Below are 16,338 nucleotides of genomic sequence, written 5' to 3' on the forward strand. Positions count from 1 at the left end.
CGGTTAAGATTTAGGTTAATGAAAACAACTATATAACTTCGACACTGCTCTCAAGCCTTGTATACATACTCCCTAGAAGCAGTCCACATTTGCTTCGATAAATCTTAGAGAAAGGACTCTGTTCCATGAAAATCTTGTTGAAGCAGAGCAAATTTACTTGGCTTATAGAGCTTTCTGAGTGTTATTATGGCAAGTGGCAGTGTACACAAGTTCAGCCACTGAAATCATATCCCATATAGTGACATGGTTTGTGAAGACAAAAAAAATTGATGAAAGTGCAGTGATGTTTTTGTACAGACTGGATGTAAAGTTTATTTTGATATGTTTAGTAAAATATTAACTTCTATGAAGTCCTCATGAAACCATCTTAGTAGATGATTTGTGTTTGTCTTGTTTCAAAACTGAAAGTGGACTTGTTGCCAAAAGACTTAGGTAAAATGGGAATCGGAATGTTCATCAACTTTTTAAATTTCTTTTCTGAAACACATCAGAAAATATTATGGAGGCCTTCAGCCCATTCTAAGAAATATTTTTGTGCTCAGAGTAAGGGGAAAATGATGAGTGATATGATACACATTTTATAGAAATCAATTTTAAGAAGAGAATGCTTAAACATTTCTGTCCCATTGGCAAAGTAGACATCCTTTTGTTATGGCCGAAATGAATAGTGAACCGTTTTCCATGGGATATAAATAAAAGTATCCTAACATCTTTATCATGTCATTCAACAGTGATGATGTTGAATGAATAATTAGGTAATTATTCAAAATAGCATATCCTTGGTTCAAGCTATCTTTGGGCTTATACATTACTGAATGGATGAAGTGTTTATTTGCTATAACCATTTTGCTGTTGCAAGCTTGTCCCAGTGAATATGTAATTGCAACATGGATATGTGTGGTTTGTCATGTTTTATACATGTGTTGGGTCTTGTGCTATAAATGGTGCTTCTGTCTTCTGCTTTTGGTGTGAACACTGTGGAATCAGATTTCCGTCATGTATGCTTCTCTATTGTGTTTTAAGAGTGAAAAAAAGTCCTGTGATTATATTTTCTTACAAAGTCATTCAGTGTATATCCACATTTGAAAACTTTGAGTTTTTGGAAAAATTGCAACTGTTGGAAAGTACTTACAAGCACTGCAGCTTCAGAGAAGAAGAGTAGATTGTTGAATAAGAATTTTCAGTTTCATGTGAATTTCATGATGCCATTTACTAATGATAATCACAACAGAATCAAAATAGATTTCATTTTTGGCTAAGACAATGGTAGATTTCACCATTCCAGCTGTGTGTGTAATTAGCCAAAGAATGGTTATAGTGCATGTTATCTTGTCCTTGTTTACATTGCCTGGAACAATCATTTTGATAGCACATGAAGACATTTGTAAATATGTTTGTAATCACCATGGTTACAGTGTATGGTGCTTGTTTCAAATACATGTTATATCCGATCTTAGTGGGTTATCTCCCTTTGCTCTGGTGCCTAAATAAGCTGGAAATAGGGTCTTTTGCTTGTCATTTGTAGTTTATCATACTCCACACCGTGTATATAGACCTGCCTGTGAATGATCTGCACAGCTAGTGTAGAAGGCTCATAACGTAAAAGTGTGTGGATGTGTAAATTTTGGATATGTGAGCATGAGCTCACACTGGACCCCTTGGGGTTTTGTTGGGGTGGTGGGGGGGTGTCATAATTTTATATGAAATCTGATGATATTGCCTGGCGATGAGATGCCTTAATTTTTTCCACCTTGAGTATGTTTCGCTTTTGCCTTTCTTGTCATTCTGGTGGGTTTTACCGAAGTGATAGAAGACTAAGACTTGGTCACTTGGATGCTTCTCCCACAGGAACATGGCAAAGCATGACATCTGGAATAAAGTTCAAAACAACATTCAACCATATTCACTCTCTCACTGGCTAGTTTTCTTCCCATTGTGGATCTCTAGAAATCCCTGCCAAGTTGCAGATAAGCAGTGAATATTCATTGTATGATGTGGGTCCAATATGTTTAGAAGAACTGAATGGTCTGCATTCTACAGTTGACCCTGCATTGATAAACTGGCTGACACTGTGACTTGTATTGACAGGGTTATTTAATCAGGACAAGACTTCTCCTGCAGACAGCCTGGTTAGTCAAGGGAGGTAACCCACACCATCCAATCCACTTCTCTTTATTTCAGGATCTTGACATTATTGTATAACATGTAGATGTATATTTATTTCTTAATGTTCCTCATGAAGATTTGTATCACCGGTATACTGTGGCATGAATTCAGTATTTGTTCAAAGGCATTATTTTTGGTTTCTGCAGTATACAATATTCTTTGATTTGGTTGTACATTTCTTTGTTTATGCATACATCCACTCGAATTCCAGTTTAATTCCAGTTAAGTGTTCATTGTGATTTTTCTGTATAGTCTCAAGTCTCTGTTTTCATATTGAATGCAGTGATCCAGTCATTGAATTAACCGGTACCTAGCGTATAAGGACAATATTTTGAACTGGTTTTACCCTCTCATATCTTGCGGATACCTGTATCGTTGATAACCAGTAGCATAAGGTTCATTCCTTGTCCATGTGGTGATTGAACTTCAATCAAATTGGGGGCAGTGGGGTAGCCTAGTGGTTAAAGTGTTCATTCATCATGTCGTTCACCTGGGTTCAATTCCCCACATGGGTACAAACTGTGAAGCCCAATTCCGGAGTCCCTCACTATGGCATTGCTGGAATATTGCTAAAAGCGGTATAAAACCAAACTCACTCACTCCAAACAAATGTGATTGCATAAGTGACAGGTAATTTCACCATGGTAAAAGGGTTTCACATGTATGCTGGTTCACCAGACTAAGACCGCTGTGAGTCAATACATGTATGTACATCAACCATGGAGGAAGTCTGACAGGATATTAGAAAATCTGAAAGGGTCCCTTTGTTTTGTGTTTACCTTTAACAGAAACAGGGAATATTTGCAAGGAGTTAGAATAGTGTTGAGGTGGGTTTTTTAAGTGTTTGTTTACTGTGGGACCAGTGATTTTCTGTGGCATTGGTCACCAGAAAAACAATATTTACCGAGCCCTGCATTAACATCATTTGAGGTATTCATTCAGATTCATATTACTTAATGCATGTTTAAAGTGTGGTTTTTGAGTGTTTCACTTGACCAAGTTTAGATTTGAATTCAGCCAGGTAATTACTTGTCATGTATTTCTGATAATTTGCGTTCACACAATCACAGCATCTGCATTTGTAATTAAAAACATCATTCATTGTACTGATGACAACCGTTTCCAATTTATGACCCACACCAATCTTCACACCCCATGGAGAAAGTCAGATGTAGCCATTATAACTAGTAATGTAATTATATTACAGCAAGTTCATTCATAGGTTTGCCTTACTGAAAAGGTGACAGTCCAGTACCATCACTTCATTTCGAAAGTGATTTTTTTCACATTTTCTTTCAACATCTCTGCAAGGTTTGCTAGAAAGAATATATTGTGAATGGGAGTGTACTATTATTATTTCTTTGAATAGGTTTATTAAGAGTGGCGAGGTTATGGTGCCATTAATGTGAATTGTGTAACAATATCATGGCAAATTATGGCATAGCTGATTTTGATTCATTGTTCCCTGTTTCATATTCTTCATATTTTAACCTTTTCATTCTGATTAGACATGTTTTAAACTCTTCTAATCTTTTAGTGCTGGGTGTTGAATAAATTGGAAACGGTTTCTGTGTTTTGAATTTTGCCCGTTACTAAATTTGAAAATGAAATGATAAAGGGTGTAGGTTTTGAAACAGTGTGATCTTCATCATGTTCATTGGTACAGAACATAGTCATCTGTTGAATAGTCCCGACCCTGTGGAGTTAACATGACCAGTGTGAATACAAGTACGAAGTTCTTTACGGATGACTTTTGTTTTAGCAGTTCCAAAATCATAACTTGTTATCATTCCAAACTAAGAAATTGCTCTGAACTAGAAGAAACAAAATGTTTGAAATTTTCTTAAATGTTTGTTGAAAATACAAAACATCACAAAGTTATTTATGTTTAAAAGTTTTTTTGATAAACCGTGAAAATTGTTCTCAGATCTTGCGATAACACATATCTTAATACCTGTCAAGTAAGAGCCATTCATTCTGGGATCTCTGTTATCACAAGTGGAGTTCTTTGGAATTGATGATGGGATTCCTCCAGATGGTATAAAGAATGTGTAATTATGTACATAACAAACCCTCCAAGTTTTGAAATGCATACTAAGTGTGTCAAGATGCAATACATGTGAATCAAGAAGTTTTGAGTATTGGTAAATACTGACCTGGACAGGGTGAGACACAGTCTTGAAATAGAATACGCCAAAGAACGTTAATGATCATCCATTTTTTCCACGTTACTCTATTTATTCTGTCATGGCACCACTAGCAGATGTACTATGAAAGAATTGGATGGTCTTTAACTTTTTTTAGTAGTATTGTTAACGCCTACAGTTACAGCAGATCTTACAATACAGTAGCGCCGATTAAGCTATTGGTTTGTTTGATTTAACACACAGATTCTATGCCTGTTATGGTTAGAAAGTTTCCGGCAGATATTTCTTGGCGCTGAAGTAAAGAATACTTGTGTTTTAATCTAAACTAAGTATAGGAACTGCTGGAATCGTCTACTCAATGTTTAGTAATCAATATGCTTTTTAATAGAGATGGCTACCTTGGTCCTTAGCCATTGTTGAATAGTATATTTTATGCCAAAATATTCATTATTAAGAAGTATGTATTAGTGACTATCAACATACTATTCCTATGCATGAGAGACAAGCATTTGGCTATGCAGAACTGTAAGCTGTTTGTGTGGTTTTTGTGAATCTCTTTTCAGTTATTGAACCCTATCAGGTGTGTATTTGATGGAGATGTGACTTCATCGACTGTCCATGCGTTTGTTTATCAAAGGTACAGGTAGCTGTTGACTTTAGCCTAGTGGCTGTAGAGTACCTTCATTGATGATAGGCCATAACCTCATTTGCGAATACCAAACAAAACTGTCACTCAACTAGGCATCAAAGCCACATGGTCCTCATGATGAAAATGGTTGGGGTCCTTAAACGTAAAAATAAGTATAATTCATGCATGAAGAGACCCCAATGTTTTAAGACTGTTGAGAGTTCACTTCTGACTGATAAGATGACAAGAAAGAAGCTGGGAGTTTCTAGGATATGGGAAACATAGGTGTTTCTCAGGTTAAGGAAGAACAGGATTTGCCACTCTCTGGCACCACTGTAGATCTGTGCACCACTTACCAGTAGTACAACACTGAAGGTTTGACCAGTGGCTGTCACATTCTCACTTATAGATGACAGAGAACTTTGCTCTCACAGAAATCTCTCACTTGAAACTGATACAGTTGCCAAGCAATGCTTCTACAAAAGAAGCATATACTATTGTAAGCATGTAAATTCATTTTGCTCAATCATTAAACTAAATGAACCATTGCAAGTGTTATTGTGTTTATTTAAGCAACATGAGAGCCAGATTTCACGAGTATGTGTCAATAGATACATGCATGAGGGTCTAAAGTTGGAGGAGACTGAATAGAATAAGTGTATGCCTCCTGATAGCGATATCTACACTAAAACATTATAGAAAAAAAACATTCTTTTGCATTTGGTAGAGTAATGAATAGTGCATATGGATGTGTCGCCTCGGGATATCAGCAAACTATGCTTGTTGAAAGAGGGGACATAATTCAACCTGGATGTTATCCTGGGTGTGTTATGGTACACTGCCTCCTGCACATTGCACAGAGCTACTCTCAGCTCTATGCAATAAACAAGAAATTGTCATCCATAAAGTTGCAGTCTTTATCACCAAGGGTAGGGATTGGTAAAGGTTACCTTTCCAAATACCAACAATTTGCATGTCTGATTCTTACGGAAAATATAAAAAACCCATATGTTCAATTGAAAAATGTCAGATTTTGACAAGTCAGCACATCGGTAATATGTTAGCCGTGCGTGGATGGTTGGATCATTGTTTAACGCTCGCTCGGCAGTATTCCAACTGTACGATGGCGGTTTGTACATAATCGATTCCGGACCAGACAACTCAGAGCTCAACAGCATGAGCATCAATCTATGCAACGGGAATACAATGACCTGTGTCAACCGAGTCTGTGAACCTGACCACCCGATGACGTTAGTCGCCTCTTACGACAAGCATTAGTTACGGATGACCAATTCTTACCCAGTCATGTGCCCGGATGTGCTTGTGGTCCATTGCGATTCGTAGTGCAGACTTCTATGACCGTGGGTTAGAATCCCGTTTCGTCGCAACGTGTTTCCAGGTGTGCCCATTGGTTTCACCTAAGTGGTAAACGTCGATGACAATCATACATTTATTTATCTGCCAGCCCTGATAAAACTGGCACACAGTTCAAAGTTGAAACCTTCGTTCGCTTACACTAATTTCAATTCATCCGAGCATCAATTTAATACACACGTTGTCAGTCAACAATGAACATGGTTGTGTCAGGCGTTGTGCAGCCAAAGTTCATCAGGGTGCTGATAAGTGAGTGAGTTGGGTTTAACACGCTTTTAGCAATAAATCAGGAATCTCACGGTGGGGGGAATAGTATATACAGTAAACAAAGTTTAAGGAAACAGTAAGACTAAAGTTTGACATTGTATTGGCAATAGTAAGCATTCGGTCCAATTGTCACGGGCATCAATGCGTGTTTGGCATCTTCTGGGCAGACTTGAGATCAGACTGCGAATTGTCTCCCATGGAATTTGGCGCCATTGCCCTTGTCCGAGTGCCTGTATGTTTGCTTGTAACTGTGAAATGCCTCGAACCTTGCGTCCCAAATCATCCCACTAACGTTCAGTAGGCAGAGATCTGGTGATATGGCAGTTTATCAGCTGCTGTAGGAAAAAATTCATCTCAACTCCTGCTCTGTGAGGTCGAGCATTATAGTCCTGGGAGTCAAAGTTTCTACCAATCCTATGCGAGGATGGAATCGGCACTGATTACGCTAGCCTGTCAAATGTCCCTGGACAATCACAAGATCAATTCTGTGGTCATACATTACCCCACCTCACCCAACAACACTTCCTCCAGCCAGGGAGGCTATATACAGGGATACAACAGGGATGGTTCATGCCCGCCTAGCCCAAAACTGGCTGTAACTACTCTGTTGTACAAACAAACACGTTGGGCTATGTGGGAATGGTTATAGCGTTTGTGTTCAGGGATTAGTCGTACTAAATAAACACAAACTTCTATACAGATTGATATAGTCTGTTTCAGTTTATCATCTGAACATGCACTTTATAATTTATAAGTCAACATTTGTTAAGTAGGAGTAAAGTTAAGCAGCATCAGCAAACATGACAACATCAATGTCGCCACATTAGTATCTGGTCTCCAGAGTCTGGGGTTGAATCTGCAGATCTCGATAGTCTGGCGTTATTGAGCTTATGGTGCCACCCTTCAAGATGGTTTGTTGTACGGGGACCCTGTGTGTCAAAGTGGTTCCACGTCTGGCGACCTTCTTTCTGAACCCACTTCTCAGTAACATATCTATGTCGGGTATTTCTGATGGTTGGTCTTCCAAGGCCTGAACCTATACATCGTCTAGTTTCTCTAATGGCACTAGTGGTTCTGTGTCGTAGCTGTCGCTCGACAACCCATGGGATAATGTCGACAGCGCCAAAACACTGTGTCCTTATGCATGTTTTTAACGCTGAACTGAAAGCCAGTGTAGACTAGAAATTGTCCACCTTTCTGGTTATCAATATATTCAACTTGTACCTGTGCGTTTGCCATTTTGACTGAAGCTGTCTAGGTTGTCTGAGTTTTTATACTATGAACTTTGATGACACTGAGTGAACAGTAAAGACAGTGAGTGAACGCTCACCCAAGGCATCAGAGGTCGAAGTTATCCGACTCTTTTTCCAAGGTAGTGGGTGACAAGGAGTGAACACTCACTAAAGGTATCGGGGAATCGGAACATTGACGCCATGATGGCGTCCCTTTCGTCGTCGCCAACCCTTTGTCAACAATCTGTGAATCTCAACAGGAACTTTGACTCGTCGGTAATTATCGTGTACGTAACGTCAGTGCCTCCTGTCACGATTAGCAAACTGTCGAGACCAGTGAGACCAACTCTGGTGTTTCACAGTAAGTAAAATCCCACGGAATTTGTGCTTTTACTCCAACTGGGAAGACTTCAGTCTGTTTCTCAATGCAGGGCAGGAAATTCGTACTACTGTTGACACGTCTGTTGGCGAGAAATCACACTTTTTGACTTCCAAAAATGACGTGCAACCTCGTTTTGAGATCTGCCACCATGCACCATGCCGATAACCTGTCATTGCTGATTTCCCACGTTCCCGTATAAAGTGACCAACAGATGTTTCACATATAGAATCCGAATTTTGAATATATTCTTCTCACTCTTGTTACCAGCTTTAAGAAATAAGACAAAGAAGGCAAAGAAATAGGGGCTATTTTTTATTTTGTGCATACTCGTACTAACACTGTTACAGACATACTAAAGGATATACATATTCATTTGAAACAATATATTCTTGTATAACCTTTCTCTCGACGGCGGTGTGGTTGTTCAGAGGATTACGAGGGTTCGAACCCCCATTCACACACCACACCATCTACCTTTTGAAAATTCCTGGATCCACCTATGAACGCCGTCATATATATTTATACTATCGTTGCGTTAAACAGCTAAAACGTACATGCATAACGTCATAGATACACATACAAAACATTAAAGGTCACATGCAACCAAAAAATCAAACATGATTAAAATACAGTTATCACTTATTCGTGATATATAAAATGCATTGCTGATTTAAAAAAAACAAATAAACAAAATTACAAGCGTATAATCGCAAATCAAAAGTGCAATATTTTGTATTCGGGTTTACTTCCCTCGAAACGAAGTATCCGCCATACCGAACCCAGTCAGAGCAGGTGGGTGTGCACTCGAGAGTAACGAAGCCTTTTCATTGGCCACTGGTTCATTTGTCGATAAGCTCAGCCGGCTCTTTGTTTACGGCTTACAAGCCCGATAGGTGTTAATTTGAAAATGCATGTGGTCAATGACTGAAGTTGTGCATTGTATATTGTCATTAGCAGACAGGCAGACAGACATATAGGTGTAAATAAACCAGACCCTGAGTGTCACTAAGTCTACTTATCACAGTCAACATCTACATTTAGTGGGTTTTTTTATGTTACAAGTAGATTATCTACTTGTTTGTGTACACAACCAAGATTAGACTACTGCTCACTACCTCATACTCGGGGCAGGCATACTGTTTCAAGCTCCGCGAACCTATTCACTAAACATGAGTATTAGCGCAGTGCAGCTGTTGAAACCACTTTTTTGCCCCAGCGCTGGGGGAAAATTAGTAAATCGTTTGAACTCCGATTTCGCGTGGTCTTTTTCATTGCTTTTTTTTAACGTTTTAGTTTGAATTGGCATTTTGGATGATTTGTTTCGGTAAGTGAATACCCAAAGGTATCAGAATGTGCAAAGTTTTACATTGCATGTGACCTTTAAATATACTGATTCATATCTCAGGCATGAATTTGTTATTTTGTTGCACAATTTCCCTGAAGAAATCTAAATTATCATCGCACAGTGTTTTTTTTTTTGTATACGATACAAACCGTAGTAATCTTTTTTTCGGACGACAGTAATAGTTTATAATTTTTCAGACCTCCCAAGTAGTTTTTGCACCTGAATTTACACCACTGGAACGATGTGAACATAGGGGGTGAACGGATATTTGAACACATAATCACGGGTTACTGGTCCACATAAGGGAGGCAAATGAGAAGAGCAATTCATGGTTCATATATGCCCACGTGTTAACCATAAGGTGTTAACTATAAAAGTGATGCACGGATACGTTAAACACTGATCGAAAGTTAATGTAGTAAGATATATTTGTGGTATGGGGGAGGGGGTGTTCGGTTAGAAACGTATTTAGATTGATTATGTTTAACTGCAAAGAAGTAATGCATATGCTTTAAGTGAATGAACGGGTTAGTTTCAGATTAACACCGCTGTTAGCAACACTGCTGGGGACACCAGAAATAGGGTTAACACATTGTACCTATATGGGAAATCGACCCGGGTCCTAGGGGTGGTGAGCGAACGCTTTGACCACCCCTCCGCCAAGATTTACTTTAAGTACACTGCCATGAGACACGCCAGGAACGTGGCAAGCGACAGGGACAGTAGGGATGCTTCACATGTGGTCGGTGCGGGTGTAGGAGCTGCAGGATTTGGGTTGAACTTTGGACATTTCTTGTCCATCATACACTCCTTCACCTTCATTGCGGTGTATCTACCAGACCGTTCAGCTCCGTGAACAAAACCATCCATCGTGTCATCGTAAGCCTCTCCAGCAAAATAGACTCTTCCCACTGGTGACTTCAAAGCCTCCAAGAACCTCTGGTTACCCTCGTCTCCGACCTGACGGGAAGTGAAGCTGCCCATGGTGAGAGGATCTGTCGTCCATCTTTTCAGCAGGATGCTTTCTGGCTCTGGTGTTGTCGATCCGAACATGCCCCTGAGCACTGCCGTTATTTCGGCTTTCACTTGATCGTCTTGCATTTTCTCCACCCTCCGTGCCTCCTCCCCTGTAGCTATAAACTGGAGTATGTTCGTCCCGTTGGGGAAGAAACCCTCCGCCTCAAGGTTGATGATAATAGGATAGTATCCTCTTCGCGGATGGACGTGGAGGATGTATTCGCGAGTTCCCCAAAAGTTGGTCACCGTGTCGGCAAATTTAACATAAATCTGAGCGTACGAGTCAGTGTTTGTTCTGTAGATAGTGTCTAACTTCCAAGCTGGTAAAGAAGGGTTAAACATGTCGTTTTTGTTTTTTAAAACACCCATGCTGAAGGTGACTATGGCGTACTTTCCACTGAAGGTCTTGTTGCTACTAGTAGTCACCGACACAGAGCTGTCAGTGTGGTTGATGCCGACCACCATTTCACTCAGTTTCATTTGTGGACCGGAAGTATTCATGAAAGAGCTGGCGAATCGTTCCATGTAGTTCTGTAGTCCACGTTGGTCGGTTGACAGGAAGGGTTTGTCCTGGATGTCAGAGACGGACTGAAATCCTCGAGTTGATATGAGGGCAGGCACTTTGCTAAATTCGAAATCATAGTCGTATACCTCTATGACATCTTCCAAGGCGGTCTTAGGAAACCAGCCTCCATTCTCTAAAGCCGCTTTTATAGACATATCCCGTATCTTGCCCTCTATGATGTCACCAAAGAGTTTCTTCACAGTTTTCTGCGCGTTTGCTAGTTTATCCCAAACTACGTCCGCCTGTGCGTCCAGGGACTCCTCCGAAGACGACTTCACGGAGACGCTATCGTAGTCAACGTACTGGCCTGTGATGTTGTACATGCCTACGGTGCTGTTAATGGAAGATTCTGTGCCATATAACGCACTGGATCCAAGTTCCACCATTTTCCCGCCAAACATCGTGCTTCTAATTCTCCCGCCAATCTTATCAGCGCCCTCTATGATGATAAAGGAGACGTTATGCCTCGCCAGAACACTCGCAGCGGACAGTCCAGCACTTCCGGCGCCGAGAATGAGAACATCTGAAACAAAATGTTTCTCCATACATTTTCAGTGAAATTCATTTGATTATTCCATTCCATCTACATTGTACGGTTGCCCTATCCAGTCCTAGCGTGTTTCCGTACCTTCACATCATCACAACTGCATTTACCGTTGTGTAGACCGTTTGCAGTAAAAACGTACCGATGAATTTCTCTTTAAACAACAAGAGTCATCAGAAGATGACATATCCCCCCGGCCCCGACATGTTTGATCAAACAAATCATCTGACAGTTAGTTATTGTTTTTCTTTAGACTAAGTTTGAATTGTTTCCATGGAATTCATGAAAAATATAAATGCCATATATCTGTAATCAGCAAAAGTCACAATTTCAAGATCTGTCTCATACATCTGCCAAGATCTGTTGAAAGATATTAAATGGTTTTCGAGTTTGGGGTCTGCCCTACATATCTGCCAAGTGTTGCTGAAAGATATTAGGAAGTTTTTGAGTTGTGGTCAGGAAACAAAGCCCATCTCTCCATTTGAAACTAAGTCCGAAACGCGTCCATGGAAACCGAGAAAATAATAAATCACAAAACCCTGTACATAGCAAAAGGCACCACTTTAGGTTCTGGTTGATATATCTACTAATTTTTGCAGAAAAATATTGAACGGTATTTGAGGTTTGCTCCGGAAACGACGCCTACCGAACCATTAGACTAACACCAAAATGTTCCGACTAACACCAAAATGTTCCATGGAAAAACCAAAAAAATATAATTGCCAAAAATCTGTAAATAGTAAAAGGCACAACTATAGGTTGAGATTATTATGTCTATCAAGTTTGGTCTAAAAATATTGAACGGTTTCTGAGTTATGCTCCGGAAACAAAATGATTACGGACGGACGCACGAGCGGATGGACAGACGGCGGATGGACGGATGGACGGATAGATGGACACACAGACGAGACGTCGACTATATCCCCCCTCATTACATGCCGGGGGGGGGGGGGGGGGGATAAAAATGTAAAGCGGGAAATAAAAAAGTAAACCGAATAAAGTAAAAATGGGATTATAGGATTAGAAAATGTTATTTTACCTTGCCAGTTGAACATTTAAATCTTAGAAATTTATTCAACCTAGGATAAAGGCTGTTCAACAAACGATCATGGTTTCAAAGGGCTGTTACTGGTTTGCATTACAAGGGTTTATGCCGAGAACAACTGGGGTTGGTGTAAGTTAACGCTCATCATGAGCCGCACTTGCATTTGTTTCACTGTTCCAACTACTGCACCTATACCCTTTTTATACAAACCAATAATATCTTATTTTATCTTAAGATGACTATAGTTAAATACATCGAAACTGATCACAGTATCATGGAACTTCCAGACTAATGACGTTACCAGTGATGACTGGCCGGCCAACAATAGGTGTTGAGACCCGCAAACTACTTTTGGCACCAATTTACAAGCAAAAGACGCAAAATAACTTCCCCATTTCAAATAAATGCTTCATACCAACGTCGTCTTTCATATTGTAAGGTGTTATATATGGTAGATCCAAGAACAAGACTCTTACTTTCAGTTCAATGTTCTTGGACAGGTCCCGCCGTATATTGCTGGAATATTGTTAAAAGCTGCGTGAAACCATACTCACTCACTCACCCTATCTCCACCCATCCATCACTCACACACTCACTCGCACATCCGTCTTGTGCTCGGCTTTGATGTGATCTGACGCTGTCAGTACACCATGTGTCAGTGATGTACCGATGGTATACCGACATTAGCGCGGACAAGTACAAGCAGCATTTAGTCCAAAGTAGAACACACAATACACACACGCAAGCATAACTGAACGTGCATATGGACACAAACACACACCTACATACAGCCTTTTCTCTCGTGCCTTACTTTTGACTATATGAATAGAATCGAAAAAACATTATATATTAAATTCACAGCAGTACAATCAATAAACGTATTAAAATCTTCGTCTGATTGTTGCGGAATATGCACGCATGCAAATACGAACGAGCACGCACACTGTATAGGCACAATTGTGTCCTTCCTGCCTGCATAGTCTGTCTCGTAGTCCCTGAACAACATTATTTTGCTTAATACCAAGCCTTCTCTGCAGTGCTAAAGCCTTAAAGGAAGCAAGTCTAGATTCCCCCCAGGTTAAGAATCTCTGATCTCCCTGAGACTCGTTTTCAAATGAAATGGGTTTGTTTGTTACTATCAAAATTATATACCTTCAGAGACTAGTGAGTGAGTTTAGTTTTACACCACACTCAGCAGTATTCCAGCTATATGGCGGCGGTCTGTAAATAATCGCGTCTGGACCAGATAATCCAGTGATCAACAACATGAGCATCGATCTGGGAACCGATGACGTGTGTCAACCAAGTCAGCGAGCCTGACCACCCGATTCCGTTAGTCTCCTCTCACGACAAGCATAATCGCCTTTTATAGCAAGCATGGGTTGCTGAAGGACTATTCTACCCCGAGAGACTAAGCACTATTCTAACACAAACACTACTCTAGGTGTGCTGTTCCTTTACAAAGTCAAAGTAAAATTCAAATTCAGAGTGAACTTTGATCGCGGGACGAGGATTCGTTTGAAAACCTCGCCTACTGCGTGTGAATGTGACAACTCTTTACAACGTGCCCCCCGCCAAACCATCCCACGGAAAGCAATAGTTAGCATACAAAGTGATTGTTTAAATTACTTTCCTTGCGATACAAGATTGCAAGAGAAAACAATCCTCTTGGTCTGTCTAGAATCTCGATTCGTTTTCCACTGTGGAATGTTCTGCTGACCGTTTCGCACCTCTCCTTTGAGAAACTCGCCCAGCAAGTTGACTGCAGATACATGTATACAGTACTACAATATACACGCATAGTTTCATTCCGTCTCAGCTGCTCAACTTAATCCCAACAATCAGTTTGTTCTTACCTGCTTCATATTGTGCCGATGTCCCCGACAACAGGAACGCCATTGCACATACAATGAACATCATCTCGTAGGGGTCCACTTTCACCCTTTTATACCTTCTGAGTGTAGACACAAGAACAAACGCAATCAAGATGGTAGCAGTTGCACCTACTACCGCGCTCTATAATTATTCAAACGTGTATTGCAACACCCTTGGAAGAATTACTCAAACCGGTTTTCATCTGATTGGACTGTAAACACCGTACTAAACGCCTTCTTGTCATGGTGTCCTACCCGAATCAGTGAAGGCAGTTGTACAATAGACATGGGTTGGATTCGGTCTTCTGTGACGGTTCACCGGTACACGCCAATGTTGTTTACTTCAGGCGAACAAATACGTGACCTTCCATTGATATTTATTGAGTGAGTATGATTTTACGCCTGAACACCTGATGCCGAAGGCCGACTCTAACCTGACCTTGTAATGCATGCCAAATACGATAGGTAATGTATGTAGGTTATTTTCTGACTGAAAACTGATGACTATGTTATCTCTAAGGGCACAGTGGATACAGCTGCGTCCCTTGGGCAGATCAGAAACCCATGATAGTGGGTTTCAATCCTTATTCTCCAAATCATTCTAGGTTTGTCAGCACCCAATCTGTAAACGTCCATGCCTTGCATCTTTCGGGTTTTTCTCCCAAATGAAGCAGACAGGTCATGCCATAACTGGGGTACTATGCAAAGCGGCGTTAAACCCACTTCACTCACTCACCTATTGCCTCAAATCCAGATTCCCCGCTCAACGTATTCTCTTCCCACAGAGGTTACACCGGTCATATCTTCCTACGGGAAGAGAAAGCTCTCAACGTGGGTGTAATGTTTCTATGTTCACTGATACGATCTTTCAACATCTGAACCCACTTGCACAAAGCGATCTTAACGCTACAATTATTGTTACTCCCATTCTTCAACATAGGCTCAAGATAGACGTAGCGCTAAGATCGCTTTGTGCAAGTGGGTCCGGGTTGTGTTTGGTTAGGATGTGCCATTTTGGAAATAATCTGTCGTCATAACACTAAACACGATGACTCATTCAGAATCTCGATTACAGTGCCCATGGCCCATGTGTAGACAGAACTAAAATAATTCCATAACGTCACTCTATTGGTTTAAATGTTGATAAACTGTGAGGAAATCGCACATTAATGACACTTCGCGATGGAAATTTGATGCTTATGAATTAATGTATGTAGATTATTATTTGGTTTATGCACGTTCTTTGATGAGTGCATGAATTTAGTTTAAGCCGCTTTTAGCTGTGATCCAGTAAGCCACGGCTGGAGACACCAGAAAATGGGCTTCACACACTGTACTAAGCGGAGAATTGAGCGTGACGAGCGATCGCATTAACCATTACCCTACCACCTCGACATTACATGTGAACTAACTAAAACGTTGAAGTCGCAGATATAGTGCATGTGAAAGTGCAATATAACAGGGTATTCAATGCAGAATGGATAGTATGGTAAGAATCTAAAGATATTTTTTTAACCGTGCAGCATATTTGCGTTATATTATTATCTTTGTTTCGATTTATGGCAACTTTTAGACTTCATTTCACTTTAAATCGATGTGTAACAAATGACATGATAAAGACGATGGGTTAGCAACTTGTTGGCCTCGTTCCTCTAAGCCATCGTGGTGCTACGACTGTCTTAAGTCTATGTTAAAGTAAGAGAGTACGGTCGCTTTGTAGAAAGGGACCCCTGGCATGGGAGACTGGGTTTT

The 16,338-nt window shown here is 40.4% G+C and overlaps 1 protein-coding gene across 1 annotated transcript; it reads right to left on the reverse strand.

The window, feature by feature from the left end:
• Positions 1 to 8,495: 8,495 nt before the first annotated feature.
• LOC137290390 (uncharacterized) lies at positions 8,496 to 14,762 on the reverse strand. Its single transcript, XM_067821293.1, has 2 exons — positions 14,569 to 14,762; positions 8,496 to 11,646 (listed from the first exon to the last, which is right to left on the reverse strand). The coding sequence occupies exons 1-2, from the start codon at positions 14,630 to 14,632 to the stop codon at positions 10,208 to 10,210; spliced, it is 1,503 nt and encodes a 500-aa protein (XP_067677394.1). The 5' UTR covers positions 14,633 to 14,762; the 3' UTR covers positions 8,496 to 10,207.
• Positions 14,763 to 16,338: the final 1,576 nt, after the last annotated feature.

The sequence above is a fragment of the Haliotis asinina genome, chromosome 7 (assembly GCF_037392515.1).
Source record: "Haliotis asinina isolate JCU_RB_2024 chromosome 7, JCU_Hal_asi_v2, whole genome shotgun sequence".
NCBI classification, from domain to species: domain Eukaryota; kingdom Metazoa; phylum Mollusca; class Gastropoda; order Lepetellida; family Haliotidae; genus Haliotis; species Haliotis asinina.

Bases quoted from the DNA above. Each gene is read 5' to 3' on its own strand.
- LOC137290390 (XM_067821293.1), bottom strand. From the start codon at position 14,632: ATGATGTTCATTGTATGTGCAATGGCGTTCCTGTTGTCGGGGACATCG. The intron at 11,647-14,568 runs GTAAGAACAAAC...ATTTTGTTTCAG, and splicing joins ATCGGCACAATATGAAGCAG to ATGTTCTCATTCTCGGCGCC.